At 46.8% G+C, this 18744-nt stretch overlaps 2 protein-coding genes across 2 annotated transcripts in view; both read right to left on the reverse strand.

The window, feature by feature from the left end:
* Positions 1-6315, reverse strand: part of MEGF9 (multiple EGF like domains 9) — an 89142-nt gene extending 82827 nt beyond the window's left edge. The window contains exon 1 of the mRNA XM_023242649.2: positions 5565-6315. Coding sequence (XP_023098417.2) covers positions 5565-6156 — 592 coding nt within the window. The 5' untranslated portion in view covers positions 6157-6315. The remainder of the gene's footprint in view (positions 1-5564) is intronic.
* A 3602-nt stretch (positions 6316-9917) lies between these two features.
* The window catches only part of FBXW2 (F-box and WD repeat domain containing 2), a 60622-nt gene continuing 51795 nt past the window's right edge, over positions 9918-18744 (reverse strand). The window contains exons 6-7 of the mRNA XM_045042747.1: positions 13323-13503; positions 9918-10115 (exon numbers count right to left, since the gene is read on the reverse strand). Coding sequence (XP_044898682.1) covers positions 13323-13503 — 181 coding nt within the window. The 3' untranslated portion in view covers positions 9918-10115. The remainder of the gene's footprint in view (positions 10116-13322; positions 13504-18744) is intronic.

The raw sequence follows: 18744 nt of genomic DNA on the forward strand, positions 1-18744 counted from the left end.
GGCACTTAAACCAGGAATAAGATACAGTAAATTTGAGAAGTCCCTGGGCCTGGCCCTGGCCCTAAAAAGACTACAGATAAATTTCTCTATCACAAACCATATTAAAATATAATCAAAGAAAGAATAAGAACTACATTTTAAAACCACAATTGTAAACAGTTGTAAAACAGAAAATTCAAAGAGGTGAACAGCATACAATGGAGTGAAGGGAGTAGATGCCAGCAGAACAGTAGAAATTTTTTCAGATTAGTATCCAAGACCAATAATTCTTAGCAAAATGGCTTCCTTCTCTTCCATGTAAACACCTCTTTAAATGCCAATAATATGGATTCTGGAACCAGAATGACTGAGTTTGAATCTAGGTTCTGCCACAGCTAGGCCTCTGTGAGCCCCAGTTTCCTTATCTATAAGACGAGGATAATAATAGTATCTAGCCCAATTGTACCTAACTGTTGTGAAGATGAAGTAAGTTAATGTATGTAAGGCACTCAGAACACTGTCTGGAATACAGTGTGGACTGTATGTGTTTGCAATTACTGTTACAGTGGCCCGTAAGTCCTCAAACCTGATCCCAAATCCCAGAAGATCCAAAAACCAAAATTTTTTCTGTAACTTATTTGGCAGCAATGCCTGGCCCGAACAAATGCAAGGCTTTTTACGATCTTTATTTATCCCACTCACTGTAAATATACATGCACTTTGCAGCAAATATCTTCATGTTTGATTATAGGAGGCTGCCCTAGACTTCACTGGGATATATTTATTGACGTCCTAAAATTCAGAAAAAAAAAAAAATCTAAATTCTGAAACACATCCAGCACCACGAGTTTTGGATAAAAGATAGTGAACCTACATTACCTTTGGAGCGTGAACAATTTGTATGTCCCTAAAATGAATGGTATCTTCTTAAATAACCACAAGCAAATAATGCTGTTAACCTAGCAGCAGAGCATCTTAAGTTGAAGAAACCATTTCCCTGTACAGTTAGGAGGGCCCTGCATTCCCAAAATGTTCCTTTCAAACAAAATCCATTCATGATCCTTTACTTACATGTCATACTGGTCAGAATTTTCAAGCTCTAAATTCTAAGGCTTGCTTAAAAAAAGCTTATTCTCTTAACTTAGAGCATAAATAAATTATTAAGCAAGCCTCTCTGGGGGCCATTGATGTGCCCTGAATCACATATCCCAAATCATCACAGAACTTTAGAGCTAGAAGAGACCCTTGAGAACTAAATCATTACTCCTTCCCTTCCAAACTATTTTATCATCCATAAATTCACTCTCCCCTATGAGGTAAGAATCAGCCTGCTCTAACTTGTCCTTAGACTCTGTCTATTGGAACACCCCGTAGGTGAATGTGAATAAACTGGGTGGGGCGCACTGACAGACTTGGGATCTAAAAGGACGGCTTGAATCTAACACAATAAATCTACATGTTTGCCAAATGTCTCAGTTCCTACCTTAGAAAATAATAAGAATTTCCAAGTCCAGAATGAAGAGACACTCAACTAGTATTTGTGTGTGGTTTTTTTTTTTTTTTTTTTTTTTGAAGGCTCAGCTATCTTAATGGACTCAATGAGTCAACAACATAATGTGGCTGCCAAAAAAGCTACTGTGATTAGGAACTAACTACATCAACAGTAGCATAGCATCCAGAAGTAAAGAAGTAACCGCCCTCTCTACTGCAAGCTAGTTAGAGCACATCTGAACTATTTATGTGTTCAGCTCTGGGCTCCACACTTTGGGAGAGACGCAGAAAGACTGGAAAAGTCCAGGAGAGGGGTGACCAAGATGGTGAGGGAATCCGAAACCAAGTCACACAAAGAACAGTTGAGGGAGCTGAAGTTATTTAGTCCAGACCCGGAGAGAACGTGATCACCGTCCCCAAATCCCTGAAGAACTGTCATGGCACCGAGAGAGCAAACTTGTCCTGCACGGCCCCACAGGGCAGAACCAGAACCAGCCGGTGTTAACCACAGAGACCAATGTTTCAGCTAACTCTTAAAAGTATCTCTTGAGATGTACTCAGGCAGTTGAGCCTCCAGCTCTTGGTTTTGGCTCAGGTCGCGATCCCACGGTTGCGGGACGGAGCTCTGCATCAGCTCTGTGCTGCGCGTGGAGCCTGCTCGAGATTCTCTCTCTCCACACCCCTGCGCTCTTCCTCACTCGCACATACTGTCTCTCTAAAATAATAAAAATAAAAATAAAAGTTTTTAAAATGTAGAGCCATGCTAGGAGGCAGTGGCTTCTAAACTCCTATCTGGCCCTAAAGGTCCATAATTTTAAAAATCAAGCGTCTGTCACCACCTCCGTCTCTTAGTGCTGATAACTACCATCCTCCGGCATCACAGCCTCTCCCTTAACCCTTCTCAAAATGTCCTACCCAGCCAACCAATCAGCCAAATGTTTTGCCAAGTCTGTGGGAGGAAAATGCCTGTTTGCTGGGCAATTAGTTTCAGTTTGCAGATCAGTGTCCTTATAAACAAAAGAGGGCCCTAATTGAGGGGCAGGCAAGAGCTCTCAGCCAGACCTCTATGAAAGAAATTCATATTAAATCAAAGAGCAGCTAGAAGACCCATCTAATCACATAATATATTATCAATAGCATTCAGTCCTCACGGGAACATTAAAATAAAATACCCAGTACAACCAACCATCTTCCCGAATGCCAGAGAATCCAACTTTGCAAGCCAAACTAGGTCTCTCAAGATCAGTGAGAACTTTTCTCTCTGTCAAAGAGACGTGTGCCCTGTTTGAAGTAGACTAGAACCCATGCTCAGATAAAAAGGCCATACTCGATTGTATCATACTGTAAAGCCAAAAACTACCTATCGGTAGGCCTGCAAAGCTCAGTTCAGCTGCTGAGAACGAGACACAAACAATGTAAAAAGTATGAACAATGTTAAATTTAAAACACAGAAGAAAAAAAAACAGAACACTGGAAAAAAAAAAAACCACAGAGAGCTACTGAAGTTGGACATCCTTCTAAAACTTTTGTCACCCCAAGACCACTAGAGACGTAGGTATACGTAAGTCCATGGAAGTTACTCAAGCCTTGAACAGTGCACATGGCACATATTCATCAATCCAGCTTTACTTCCTTTGAAACTGGATTCTTCGAAACTACAGCCGAAGTGTTGGAGAATAATGCACATGATGGGCTTAACAAGGAAGGACACGTTCTTGTCTGTGCTTTTTAAAGTGAATCCCAGACAACCTAAGTGTCCATAAGTAGATTAGTTTAAAAAATTATATTATTCTTATGCCAAAAAATGTAACTGGTAAGAATAAGGTAGACTTTAACTATGGACATGGGGGAAAAAAAGTCCATGACACATAGTTAAGTGAATATAGCAAGTTGCAAAACAATATGTGTAGAATTATTTTGAGTTTTTGAAAACTATTTTTAAAAACCCTCTGTGTATGGGGGAAAAAAACCCTTCTGTATATGTATGCTCCAAAATGCCCAGAAAAATGTCTGAAAAGAGATCAAACTGTTAACAATAGTAACCTCAAGGGACTGACTGGAACTAGGAAGCAGTAAAGGAGTGACTGTCACTTTTTTCCTTTGTAGACCTCTGGTGATTTGGATTTTTTGGAACTAAAGGTTAACTTTGTGATTTAAAAATAACAATACGAAAAATAAAAATAAAAATAAAATAAAAATAACAATACGAAAATAATAAAGGTAAAATAACATCGATTACACAGACTTATTTAACATATACTCACCATTCAAAATAAGTGATCTTGCAACTACCTAAATGCTACCTAAACAGGTGCTTCAAACTCTAGAACATCTAATTCATCCTCTTTCTATAATATTTTACTACAACAACAACAACAACAATCACCACGTTACTATTAGGTCTCAACTGCTTTCTATCACACACACACACACACACACACACACACACACACACACACACAAGTTGTAATCATAAGGCTAACACACATGGTGCTTACTCTGCACCAGGAACTGTTCTAAGCACCATAAATGTATTAACTTAGTTAATCGTCACAGCAATCCTATGAAGTAGGTACGATTATGATCTTCACTTCCCAGTTGAAGAGAGGTTAAATGACCTGCCCAAGATTACACGGCTAATAAGGGGCAGAGCTAGGATTCAAACCTGCGAATGGACTCCAGAGTCCACACTCTCAACCACTATGCTTCCTGTCTCTCAGCAATATGTCAATCTCTCTATACCAAAGCCAAAAAAGGGTGCAGTCAAAATCCAGCCAGTTCATATACTCCTTCAAGCTAGAAGAGATGCAAACTTAGCTTTTTATGGTTGAATAATCTGCATTCCTACGGATGTCAATGCCAAGCTCCAACCCAAAATTCAAGACTGTATTAAGACTCGTAATCATGTGGGAAAATTCTCTACAAATTCGTTTATAGTCCAAAGTCCATACCTGACTCTACAGTAAATCGCTGAGCCTAAGAATTAGGTCAGAGATCCATTAATGTAAGTACAGCTTGGCAAATAGTTTGGACAAATCCCCACCCTGACTCAGGCAAAGGAATTCAGAAGCTCTTGTCTAATGTCTTGACAAGGCAGGTCTTATTTGTTTAGTCCCAGCCCACTTCAGATTCAAAGGAGACAAGAATAGGAGTTGTCTCTAACTTTGCTTGGAGACTTCAGCCAGCAGGAAGAAGAGCCTATTTTCTCTGCGGACTCAAACAGATATTGGCTTTTATCAGCATCCTCCAAACTGAACATTCTAACTTCAGGCGGGGGGGGGAGAGGCAATGGGCATCTCTGTTTAAATCGTGTATTTGTGCAAACATATTGACCTTGTAATTGAGGAAGAAAAAATGGTGCAAGGAAGGGATTTAACCTAATTTATAGGCATGCTCAACCTAGATGCACACCTGTCCCAAATGACCTACTGAATCCAGTCATTTGCAGGGAACACATGGATTACACTGCCTTTTTTTTTCTTCTTCTTCTTCTTCTTTTTTGGCCTCGAGTGGTCTGTCCTACTGCTGTAAACAAAATCCTTAGTATCTCTTCCACCTGCCACATGCACATCATACACACACACACACACACACACACACACACACACACACACACACACACACAAGGAGAAATGAGCAAGGAAACGGAAGCTCTGGAAGGAATCCCTTACACTCAGTTTTCGACCCGTTGGTTGAAGGAGGTACCGTGCCGGCTTTCAAACTTCCCGAAATAACCCCGGCGGAGAGGCAGGGCGAGCGAACCGAACCCAAAAGTTTGCGCCCATTCGGGGGTCTCCGACAAAGGCCAGGAAGCCCCGTTTGGAAGGGAGATGCGATGCCTTCCGCACCGCAGCCGCCCCCCTCCCTGGGAAGCACAGCCCAGGGGGGACAAAAGACTTTCCAGATTGGGGAGGGGGGGGGCGGGCGAGCTGGAGCTCGGACCTCCCCCCCTCCGGGAGTCGAAATCTGGGGAAACTTTGGGGGCGAGGGACGGTCAACCGCGGGCACCAGCCCAGCCCTGGAGGCCCCGGGGCTGGGAGCCGGGTGGGCAGCCGCGGGGCTGGGTGCAGCCGGCGAGGGGCGCGGGGACTCACCTGGGGGAGGGGGAGAGGGCGCCTCGGTGGCAGGTGGGGTGGGCGGGACGCCGCTGCCGCCGGGGAGCGCGGGGGTCGGGGTGAGCGGAGTGGTGGGCGCCGGAATGGTGGTCGCTACAGGGGTGGTCGGCGCCGGGCCAGTGCTCGTCGAGAGGGTGGTCGGCGCGGGTCCGGTGGTCGCGCGAGGGGCGGTCGGCGTACGGTCCGCCGCCGGGGGGGCGGTGGGCGAGGGGCTGAGCGGCGCCTGGAAGGTGGTCGCGGCGGGTCCGGCCGTCGCCCGGGGAGGGGTGGTCTCCGGGGACTGGGCTGAGGAGGACGCAGCCAGGGGCCGGTGGACAGTAGTGCGCGACGCTCCGGTCCGCGGGGCCTGGGCCGTGGGAGGCGTCGCCTTAGAGAAAGGGCGACTGGGCTCGCCCCCTAGCCCCGGGCCCGGCGACGCGTCCACCTGCCCCGCGGCCCCGCCGCCACCGGTGACATTCCCCGCCGAGGTTGTCGAGGCGGCGGCGGCGGCGGCGGCGGCGGCGCAGCACAACAGGGCGACGGCGCCCAGGCTCGGCAGGCTCCTCATGGCGCGCTCGGCTCCTCCATTCATTCATTCAGTCATTCAGTCGGTCGGTCAGTCATCTTCTCCTCCCTGCGCTCGGACCAGGGAAGCCGCCGCAGCCGCCACCGCCACCGGGCGCACCATCGCCACCTCCCTCTGACAGGCGGCCGGCCCCGCGGGCGGGCCCCAGCGCGGAGGGAGCGACCGGGCCGAGCGCGGACAGCCCGCCCTCTCCGATTGGCAGCCTCGCCCGACCAATGGGCGGTCACGCCGGCCCACGTGACACACCCGCTTCCCGGCCTCTTTGTAGCCCCGCGGGCCAATCAGATGGCGTCGAGGGGAGGGGGCGGAGTCAAGGCGGGAGGAGGGTGGTACGAGCCCCGCTCCAGCCCTTCGGGCTCGCGGCAGCCCCGGCTTTGTCTGCCCAAGGAGCGGGGCGCGGGCCGCGGGCATCGGGCGCCGCGGAGCAGACAAAGGACGCGCCCCGCGCGGCAGACGCCGGGCCAAGTCGTCTGCTCCACTGGGCGGCGAGAGCGACCCGGGGCGGGGAATCCGCTCTCGGGAGCTTCCCCGCCCTCTTGAACAATGGGGCGCCGGCGACGCACCCGGGCTCGGGTGGAGACAGGGCTGGAACCCCCGCCGTGGGCGAGGGCGACAGCAGCGACGATGTAGAGCTCAACATTGCTTGTGCTGCCCGAGATAAGCCTGGTCTCGACCCCGCGAGGTCTGCGGTGCCATTCCCATTTCAGGGATGGGGAAACTGAGGCCCATGCTGAGACTTCCACTGAACCAAGACCCACGCCCCGATCAGACACCTGCTGCGGGCCAGACGCTGTGCCAGGCAGGACGGGGTGGGGTGGGGTACTAGAGACTCATCCGGAGCCGAAGGTGCAAGCTTCCTGCGTAGGGGAGACAGACTCACGTGCACACTTTAACCTAACCCCCACCCCCCACCCCACCCCCCACCCCCGGGGAGAATAGGCTCCGACCGGACTGAACCTCAGCGTCCTGTTTCCTGCTGAGTGGTTTTGCGGCCTGAGCGCAGTTTTTCTCACCTCTAAAATGGGCATGATAGACACGTAACACCCCCACACCACCTGTCACGGAGACGAGAATTAAGTAACGTACTGAAAAGGGCTTAACCTAGTCCCCGGCCCGCAGTAAACCCTCATTAATGCTAACCACTCTCAGCGTGCTGTGTTCGGACAAGCCCCACGCCACAGCCCTGATGTGTCCCCTAGCCGCCTGCCTACTGCAGGGATTGGGGTGCGGCTGCTAGCCGAGCTTGGCCCTGGGTGACACCGAACCCCCTATAAAGCTGGAACTCCGACGCGCAGCCTCGCACCATCTGCCCAGGATCCAGAGCTTGCTCAGGCGATGCAGCTTCTGGGGAGAGCCAGGCGGGGCGGGTTTGTCATCTGACAGGACTTAATCCCAGCCCCGACGCCAACCCATTCCTGGCCTCTCCTACGTGATGCTTGCCTTTGTGCACGCTTTCCCATTAGTCACTGGCCTCCAACCAGAAAGGCAGGATGAGATTTGTATGTGAACTTGGGTATATGTTAATTTAAAAATGCATTTATTTACCTGCATGAGTAGTAGGTGGGGAGAGGATATGTATGTGCTTGTGGATGAGAGCGTAAACATCTTTGTGAGTCTTTGTGTACAAGGATTTCATGGATTTGTGTGAGCGTATGGGGGCTAGTGTCTATTTCTGTGTATTATGTATTTTAAGTATCTGCACATGTGCTGACGTATGTTTTATGTATGTTTTCTATAGGGTTTGTTTCTTTTTATGTGTGAGCATATATGGGTGTGTGTTGGTAGGTCTGCCTATGTAAGTAAGAGTGGGGGCAAAATGAGAGGGGGGTGCGTAGGTGTTCTGGTTTCAGACCAGTATTCAGCAAGTGCGAATCAGGATTCTGTTTTTACTTCTCTTGCGGAAGGAGGTAGACAGGTCAGCCCCTTCCCCATATTCTCTTGCTGATTCTTTCTGCTTTTCAAACCCCAATCAAAACACCATATCCTCTAAGAGATTTCCTTGGATCTCTGAGGGGGAATTAAACTCCCCCTTCCCATTTGCCAACTGCCCTTTGTTTATTCATTGGTTATAGCCCTAATCTATCAATCTAAACTCCCCCCTGCCTCCTCCTAAAGGGATGGCTTTCAGAAATATATACAACAGGCTAAATTGAACTGCCCACCTGGCTTTTTTACTTCTCACAGGCATGCATCAGCCATAATACTAGAACTTAGAATTTATGTGTCTGTCTCTCCCATTAGGCTGTTCTCTGTGTTCTTAGTGCCTAGCAGGGGTAATATGTGTGAGCACTAATCCATGCTGATAGAATTGTATTAAATTGAAAAGAGCTCCTGTGGTGCCATGGAAAGGGCTTGTATCTTGAGAGTCAGACAGATCTGGCTCATGACTGCCAGCTCTGTGACCTTGGAAGAAACCTTTTGCCTCTCTGGGCCTCAGTGTTCTCATCTATAGTGTGGGATCAATAAATTCTGTCTCACTTAGAGGAGCTAAGGATTGACGAGAACGTTTCCCCTGAGCCTGGTATACAGAAGGCGCTCAATCTGTGTAGTTCATTTTTCATTTACACCTGAGCTAACTTTGAGCCTTGTTGGCTGAAGGACCACAAAAAAAAAAAAAAAAAAAAAAAAAAAAACCCTCTGTCATAACTTCCCCATTAGGTGACATGGCCTGACAGTTGCCTTACCAGCTATCTGCAAGATAGAGCTGGAAAATGCTGGTTTGGCCCTAAGATGTGCTAGATCAGAGATTCTCTGGCAGTAGGGGAGAAAAGCTGATACAGCTTCTTTGCCTGGAGAATCACGAAGACAAGAAGTCCTTACCAATGTGCTCTAGGCCAGCACTTGGCCTCATACAAGGATATGCCCAGGCTTCTAAGATGGGCTAATTACCCTGTAACGTGTATAGAAAATGTTGAACTATTTTGAAAGGTAATTTAAGTGTATTCATTTTGGTTCGTTCAATATTTAATTCTTTAAATTTTTTGCTCTGCCTTCATCTCTAAACGACAAGATAACTTTTTTTTTTATTTCTTAGGAATAATATTTTATGTTTAAAAATCAGAAACACCTTAAGAATCCAATGTGAGACAGAAGCGTTATTATGAACGTTCCGTTTAATCATATAAAGTCATTGTCAGGGTTGCTATGAAGAAAGCATAGTAAATATTAATAATAGATCATTGAGCTCTTACCGTGTGCTAGATATTACACTAAAGGCTATGAATGAAATATTTTGTTTAATCCTAAAAAAAAAAAGGAAGTAGGCACTATTATTATTCTTATTTTATAGATAAGGAAACTAGGGCACAGAGAGGTTAAGTAACTTGCCCAAGGTCACTAAGTGATAGAGCTAGAAATCAAACTGAGGTTGGCTGGCTCTAGTAGTTCCCTTAACAACTATGCTAAAGGGAAAATGCTTATGATACAGTGTTAAAAAGAAACTGGGAAAAATTATAGCTGTGACTCTGTGTGCAACAATGTTGACTGGCACTTTTCCTGTTGCTCCAGGACTGTGGCTAAGACCCAGGGCTGTCAACCCACCCCTGACACGTAGGGCCACTAGACTTAATGAGGGGGGGGGGCACAGAACAGCAGGGGTCAGAGAGGACCTTGTCAGAGCAGATGAGCAGCCCGAACTTTCTCCTGTAGGCAGGAGATTCCTCTTCGTATGCTCAGTACCTAGCATGACGTCACATACACAGAAGTAGCTCAAGAATTGTTTGTTGAGCCAAATGGAGTCTTACAAGTGACAGACACTGTTCTAGGAGTTTGGCATTCATAACGTATTTATTCCCCAAAGGTAGGGCTGTCCCGGTACTTGAAAGAACAGGAAATTGAGCCTCTGAGTCGTTAAGGGATTTGCCCAAGGTCTGCTCAGCTCCAAAGCCCTGGCTCTTCTTGAGACTCCAAAATCCATTAATGTGGCCACTATGTGTTGCACACAGTAGGGAGTCAATGAACACATACTGAAAAAAAAAAAAAGGAGATACATACACCAAATCTTACTCTCCTGCGAGAGAGAATTTAAGAAAAAAGAAGCTTTGGGAGTACGAATAGAAGAGAAAGCATAATAATATAATAGATGTGGCTCAGCAAAATAACCTCATCTCCCAGATTCCAATAAAACAGGAAAACTTTCCCCTTTCTGGTTTCATTGAAACAGTAATGCTGACATGGACGATTTCTAATCCTGCCGGAGCCTGGCCTCCTATCAGATGTGGCCAAATGCAAGATTTGGCATCATCTGCAGGCAACTTTAGGATTATTGGGGCCACTATCAACAAGCCTGCCCAGCAAAGGACAGTTAACAGAGAGCTCACAGAGAGGGAAGTACAAATGGCTAAAAAACATGCAAGGCTATATATTCAACTTAAGGATCAAAGATTTGCCCATTGAAACAATGAGTTACCTTTTTTTTTTTTTTAAACCTGATTTGGCAAGAATGTTTAAAAACTGGTGATACTTGCTGATGAGGCAGTGCCTCGCTCTGTTGATAGGAATGTGAAGTGATAGAACTTTTCCAGGAAATCCTAAAAACGTCTGCCCTCTTTGGCTAATTATTTCCACGTTTAAGAATATATTCAAGGGATATAAACATCCAGATGTAACTGAAGATTTACGTACCTGAATGTTCATCAAAATGTTATCGATAATAGTGAAAATTAGAAAAATCTAAACAGGTTACAGTTAGCGATAGGTTAAGTAGTTTGTGCTGTATGACCTCCCTGTGTTGGGCCCTATACATCTATAAAAATGATGTTCATGAAGGCAATTCTTACAATATAAAGTAGTGGAAAAAATAGGTTGCCAGTACACATCTCGTAGAATGGCCAAAATCTGGACACTGACAACACCAAATGCTGGTGAGGGTGTGGGGCAACAGGAACTCTCACTCACTGTTGGTGGGAATGCAAAATGGCCCGGCCACTTTGGAAGACAGTTTGGTGGTTTCTTACAAAACTAAAAATATTCTTACATACGATCCAACAATTGTGCTCCTTGGTATTTACCCAAAGGAACTGAGAGCATATGTCCAGACAAAAACCTGCCCACAGATCTTTATAGCAGCTTTGTTCATCATCGCCAAAACTTGGGAGCAGCCACAATATCCTCCAGTAGGTGAATGTACATCCAGACAACAGAATAGTATTCAGCGCTAGAAAAACAATGAGTTATCCAGCCAGGAACAGATATGAAGGAAACTGAAATGCATATTACTGACTGAAAGAAACAAATCTGAGAGGACGACATACTGTATGATCCCAGCTGTATGACATTCTGGAAAAGGCACAATTGTGGAGACAATTATATATTATAATGAAGGATATATGTTCATTACACATTTGTCCCAACCCATAAAATATTAATACCAGAATGAACCACAATGTAAACTATGGACTTAGGGTGACTATGATGTGTCAGTGTAGGTTTGTTAATTGTAACAAACGTACCACTCCAGTGGGGGATGTTGGCAGTAGGGGAGGCTGTGCATATGTTGGGGCAGAGGGTGTATGGGAAACTTCTGTATCTTTCTCTCAATTTTGCTGCGAACCTAAAACTGCTCTAAAAATACAGTCTTATTAAAAAAAAAGGTGACTATGCTAGGATCCCAATTACATGAAAGAATATATGCATAAAATAAATGACCAAAAGGAAATACACCAATATAGAAATAATCTTTGTCTCTGAATGATTGCTTTGCTAGTGTCTAAAGCTTTTCTCCGCATGCTTTTTTGCATTGTCCACATTTTTTATTTACAACGAGCACATGTTACTTCAATCAGGAATAGCCAGCAATAGAATTCATTTGGATCTGGGGATATACCCACCAAGCACATCATTGATCTGCCTCCATGGTATCCCTTAGGATAGTAAGAGGGAGAAAGTCCTAAGTCATAAACTCACAGTAACTGCAAAGCACCTTCTCCAAACAATGAATTTAAATTTTGAAATCCTACTTCAAAGCCCTTCCAGAAGATTCTAAAAATAAGCTCAGAAAAGCATTTGCTGCAGTTCTTGGAGATCTATTGAAGGACGTCATTCAGAGTGGGCACCAAGTCAAACCCTCGCTCGTCATCAGTGTTGGCTGTAGAGCAAAGAATGTGAACCATTTCGGGGAGGAATGGGGCCAAAGCTTCATAAATAACTCCTTCCCTTAGATTGCTATAATTGTAATAAAGGAGATTATTGACAGGTGCCCAGAGCTTTTGCAATCATTATCTTACTGGAGCTTTGCAAACACTCTGGAGGGAAGATGGTGGTAGTAACAGTGTGATGACAATAATAATGACTAACATTTACCGAGCACCTTCTTATATGCCAGGCATCAGTGTTAACCACTTCGTGTACATCACCCCCTTTTTTAGTCTTATACTGTAACGTAGAAGAAGTGATCATCTCCACTTTATAGGTCAGTATATTGTCACTTAAAGAAGTCAAATGGCGGGGCACCTGGGTGGCTCAGTTGGTTAAGCATTTGACTTCGGCTCAGGTCATGATCTCGTGGTTTGTTAAGTTTGGACCCCACACCGGGCTCTCTGCTGTCAGCATGGAGCCCGCTTTGGATCCACTGTCCCCCTCTTTCTGCCCCTCCCCCCTCAAATACATCAACATTTTTAAAAAAAGTCAAATATCTTGTCCAAGGTCACCAAACCAATAAACGGAAGAACTGGGATTTAGAGCCATTTAGTCAATCCTCAAGTCCAGAGTGATTCCCAATGCTTTACTGAACTTCCTCAACTTTGATTGCTTTTATTGCTATTATTAGGAGAGAAATTAGTATAGCAGTAGAGTGCTGAGTTCAATGCCAGTCTTACGAGCTGTGTAACCTTGGACAAGTCACTTTAGCTCTGTGTCTCAACTTCCTCCTCTGTAGAATGAAGATCATCATATCCATCTTATAGGGCTCAAGGTCAAACAATGTATAGGAAAGCGTTGAGCCAAAGCCTGCCCCAGAGTAAACACTCAAATAACACTGGAACATATTTGATTTTCCTAAACCTTGTCTTCTCACATAGTGGGTCAAGTGCAGGAGAGTACAATGTCCTTGGGGTTCAGTGTTGAGAACTTCTAAACTCTCAGAGGAATCATACTCCCTGATCTACCTCTATGACCTCACCCTTCTTGAAGACCCCCCCCCATTCGTTAGAGTGGGCACTGTACTGGAGGCGTACCTAGCATCTAGGACTGGCAGAGGGGCAGGAGTGGGCAGTTGACTCCTCAGGCACCCCTGACAAATCCAGGCAACCCTGACAAATCCTTGTTGAACTGTTCTGAAGTAGCTGTGTCAATTTCATGCTGGTTTCTGAAGGCTGTTTGATAAGGAAACCCAGTCCTGGAGGAGCAAATGTTTCCCTGAAAAAGCCACAGAAAGAGCAAATATCAGAGCGGGAGGGGCTTATGAATCAGGCCCTCTAAACCTGTCCCTGTACAGAAAATAAACCAAGATCCAGAGAAAGAAAGGGCTTTGAGAGGTCCTTCACTGCACATGAGTAACCAAGCTGGGGTCAGATCCACACCCTCTGACCCTCAGGCCACCATCAGAACCACGTCATTCCTTACAGAGGGGCAGCTAAGGGCCAGCAAGGGACCTAGAGTTCGCTGGCTGCAAAGCCCATGGCCTTCCCACCCACAGCACTGCCCTTCTGGCTTCTGGTCCAGGGTTCTTTGTGTCACCAGGGTCTCTCTCCAGGCACTTTCCTCCTGGAATCACAGAAATGGTGCCCTGCTGCCAGCTTTATATCAATGCTCAAGACAGTACGTTAAGCGATGACAATAATCGGGGTCTGCTCTCAGGCAGCAGTCAGGAACGGCAAAATCTTCCAAATTAGGCCACATGGTTGTAAGGGAGCTAGAAACAACATCTTTGCCATTCCATCAGGCCTAAATTAGAACAGCACTGAAGAGGGTCCTGGGACATCCAGCCTGCTGCCGGGCCTGTGGCTCTGATTCCCTTTCTCAAACAATCACTGCACTTTTCTTACAATCGTTCGGTGTTTACTGGGTGTGCGTGATGCCTGAAGTGCAGCCCAGAATTTGGAATTGGATGTAATCCTTAGCCACATACTGGCAGTGCTACTTGTTTAGAAATAGGAACCTTGGAATCTCTGCCATCCAGTCCCATGTTAAGAGAATTAGTCTAGGAATCAGCCCAGCTGGGTTCCCAGGGCAGAGTCTATCTCCCTACACTGCAAAATGATCTGGCGGGAAAAGTCCATGACCTAGAGGACCTGGCCACACTACTTCCAGCCTATGTTACCTAGGGCACGCATCAACCTGTCTACACTTTGGTTTTGCCATTGTCAAGTGAGCGTATAATGCATGGCACGGTCTACCCATTGTGTTGCTAGAAGGATTCCGTCATTCATTCAGCAGATTCAGCAGAAAATATACTGAACAGTGATCTAGAGATACCTTAGTGAACAAGCCAAACACACACACACACACACACACACACACACACACACACACACACACACACAGTACCCTGCACCGTGATGCATACCGTATCGCGAGTCAGAGAGTCAGTTAACAAATAAATGAATAATAGCAAGATATTCACAGATAAATAATAGGCAGTCCAAAGGAGAGCAAAAGGGTGCTGGGACACAGAATGACTGGGAGACATCCCCTCAGCTTGGTCAGGGGAAGTCTCTCTGAGATGTGACATTCAACCTGAAATCTAAAGAAGTGACTCTGCAGAAAGCAGAAGTAACAGCAAGTGCAGGTCTATGAGGTGGGGAAGGATCTGGAAGGAGACCAGGACAGTGAAGCCCACAGAGTGAGGGGGAAGGGATGGGGTAGGAGGTGACTATGCAGAGCTCTATAGCCATGCCAGTGCATGGGATTTTCCTCTAAGAGCAACGGGAAGTCCAGGGAGAATGTGAAGGAGGGGGGTGAAGGCAGATCGGAGGGCGGCAAGGGCAGGAGCCCTGGAAGCAGTGAGGAGGCTGAGTCGCCCAGGGGTGAGAAGACGGTGGCCTGGGACTGGCCTAGAGGCACATGCAGGATCGGTTTTGGATGCAGACTTGTCAAGACTTGCTATTGGATTGGGTGTGGCGTGAGGGAAAGAAAGAAATTAAGAATGACTTCTAGATCGGGGAATCAATGGGTCACTCATACGTTCACCAAACATCCAGCAAGCAGATAGATTCTCCTGCCCCCGGGCTTGGTGTTGCAGCTAAAAGGCCATGAAGATCTCAGCTTAGGAAGATGGACCAGAAAATGGGAAGTGTACGCATTTAAATAAGTGCAGTACCTGTTAGACAACCCCTAACTCTGCTGAGCGAAAAAGGATCAAAGAAGTCCTCCAAAGGGAGGGAAATTTGAGCTGAGTCTGGGAGAAGAACTGGAATGAGGAGGAAAAGGGTTTTGGGGTCACAGATCACAATAACAGTAGTCGTGGTAGGTGCTAATATTTGTGAAATCCTAACAACGTGCTGGGTACTGTTACAAGCACAAATTACCTCCCTTACTCCTCACATAAGAACTCTATGAGTAGAGGGGCACCTGGGTGGCTCGTCGGGTGAGCATCCGGCTTCAGCTCAGGTCATGATCTCGCGGTTCGTGCGTTCAAGCCCAGCATCAGGCTCTCTGCTGTCAGTGCAGAGCCCACGTTGGATCCTCTGTTCCCCATTCTCTCTCTACCCCTTCTCCTCCCCCACTCTCTCTCTCTCTCTCTCTCTCTCAAATAAAAAAGAACTCCATGAGTAGATACCCTCGTTATCATCTCTGCTTTATGGAGGAGGCAACTGAGGCACAGTTAACCGCTGCTTGTAGAACTCACCGCCCCACAAACCGCCTCTCTGGGAGGGAACCGTACGTTAAGGTTTGACAAGCGCAGAAAGTAGAGGGTGTAGGAAGGCAGAAGTCAAGGGAAGGTGAGATCAATGACACAGAAGTATTTTGCAAACTATAAAGCACTGCCCCCAAGCAGATTACCATCACTGTTATTAAATAACTGGCCTCCCCTCCGAGAGAAACAAAGGTTTCTCAGCAGTGCCTCTGGAGTATCGGAAGACAGTGGCTGCTTGGAGGGCCTGTCCAAACAGAAGGAATCTCAGGGGATGGGCAGATGTGACCCTGACCGTGAGTTGGGAAACGGCAGGTGCGGGCTCCAGTCCTAATGCTGCCCCCCTAGCTTACTACGCGGCTTTGGATGAGTCACTTCTCCAGCCTCGTCTTCCCCATCTGGAGGATGGACGGAAGGAGGGAGGAGTGGGGGGATTCTAAGGGCTTTTCCAGCCTTTGCATTTTGTTTTTGTTTTTTTTTTAATTTTTTTTTCAACGTTTATTTATTTTTGGGACAGAGAGAGACAGAGTATGAACGGGGGAGGGGCAGAGAGAGAGGGAGACACAGAATCGGAAACAGGCTCCAGGCTCTGAGCCATCAGCCCAGAGCCTGACGCGGGGCTCGAACTCACGGACCCTGAGATCGTGACCTGGCTGAAGTCGGACGCTTAACCGACTGCGCCACCCAGGCGCCCCCAGCCTTTGCATTTTGAACAGTCGTTCCTGCTATTGGTGTTCTGCTTCTCATACGGACAACAGAGGAACTTCTGCGTCTGCGAGAGGCCCTTTACCAAAGCAAAATGCCATGTAGGACGGGAGGGGCACCTTCCAGAAACCAGGACCCACGCTGCAAGGGAAGCCTATGGCTCATGTCCCCTGAGTCCACAGATGTCCAAGTCAAACACACCTGGATCCTTCTGGAAGGAGGACACTGGTTTCCAGGCCCCGTAAGTCCCGCCCATTCCCATCCCTTTAAATCCTTCAGGGGAGTCTAAGCAGCACAGACAGTATTTCAGACACCACTTCTGAGGATACCAGAAGATGCAGGTGCTGATTACATCCAGTGGGGTCCTGTTTGGGGTTTTCTGTGAATCAAAGCCCTTAGGGCTTTCTCACTCGTGCCGCTACAGGCTCAGTCTTGCGCCACTGGTTTTGGATCCATTGCCCTGGAATAAAAAGTGTGCACTTGGGATGCAGCAATTGAATCCTTCTCCTCGTAGTGATCTTTCTCCATAGTGAGAAAAGACTCAGAGACCTGCAAGAGACCCTTTTCCATCCAAGTATAATGCAATCCGAACCCTTCTTGCTGACACAGAACTTTGCAAACTGTAAAGCACTTTCATGCATTATTAATTCACATATTATTCCTTTTGTACCTCAAACAATTCCTGAACTGGTTTGCACGGGGGAGGCTTGCCAGATAAAGTACAAGATGCCAGTTACGTTTGAATTTCAGATAAACGATGAATAATTTTGTAGGTTAAGTATGTCCCAAATATTGCATGGGATGTACTCAGGCTAAAATGTTATTCACTATTTATCAGAAATTCACATTTAACGAGGTATCCGTTCATTTACTAAATCTAGCAACCTTGGGCAGGGATCATTCGCCCCATTTTGCAGAACTGGGGCTCGGAGGAGTAAAAGGGTCTCTCTAAACTCCTTGGGAGAAGGGACTGTGTCTGATTCGTTTTTTTAATTTTAGTATTTGTTTATTTTTTAAACACGAAAAATATATTCCCCTAAGCCAGTGTATCAGTCCCTTTGGTGATGATCTAAAAGATTTATGCCTCATGAAAACCCTACTCCTCTGGGAATCTACGTGTAGATAAGTATGTTTGTGGTTGTATAGATAAGTATGTTGCATAGAGCATTAAGAAGTTAATGATTCATTTTTAATCCCTAGATCCCAACCTGCAGTTAGCTCAGAGAAGATTGCTAGGGAAATGCTTACTCAGCTTTTGGGCTTTCTGAGCCTCTCATTCCTTCAGGAACCCCCCATGGGGTAAAAGAAAGAGCTGGCTCAGGACAGGAACTCAGAGTTAGGCTTCCCTGTTCTTCCTAGGGGGTTGTACTGACGATTAATTCAGATGTGCTTCAGGAAAGCAGAATGAAACTATAGAACATCATGCAATTAGCATAGGGCATCACGAAAATGCTCCTTTGCAGAATACTCATCTCCCAATCCTGTTTTAGGATCGCAGGGAGGGCTGCCCGGGGCTGCCACAGCCAGGGCGGTCATGGCATAAAAGCTACCAAAGGCGCTACCAAAGACAGAGCACAAAGTCCCTCTCCTGCCCTCTGGATGAGCCGACCAGTCAGTGGCGCGACAGGCGGGGTGTGGGAGGGGGGCGGGGGCTGGCAGCCTCCAGGGTGACTTTGGACTAGCTTCAGCTCATCTCTCTCATGATGGACACCTCAGGCCCTGCCCACTGACAGAGCACATACTGATGGCATCTGCCCAGCCAGAGCTGTGAATAAACACAGACACTCTGCAAAGGTTTGAGCAGCTGATGCTGGAGGTCAGGGGTCTTGGCTCCTTGCCAGGCTGTCAACTAAAAAACGTGAACTGCTGAAGAGTCGGAGCCTGGGTGAGCCTGTTTTTCACATCTGAGGCTCAGTGGCAAAGTCCCAGGGTTAGGAGAGCAAATGTTAGGGTCCCAAAATGTTAGGGTTAGGAGAGAGGGACTTAGAAGCATCTAGGTCAAATCCAAACATTCTCACTTTTTCCAGAAAGAAACACCAAGGCTCCGAGAAGAAAAGGACCCAGTCGAGCTCACACAGTAGTAACCTGACAGCAGAACC

Source organism: Felis catus, chromosome D4 (assembly GCF_018350175.1).
Source record: "Felis catus isolate Fca126 chromosome D4, F.catus_Fca126_mat1.0, whole genome shotgun sequence".
NCBI lineage: Eukaryota > Metazoa > Chordata > Mammalia > Carnivora > Felidae > Felis > Felis catus.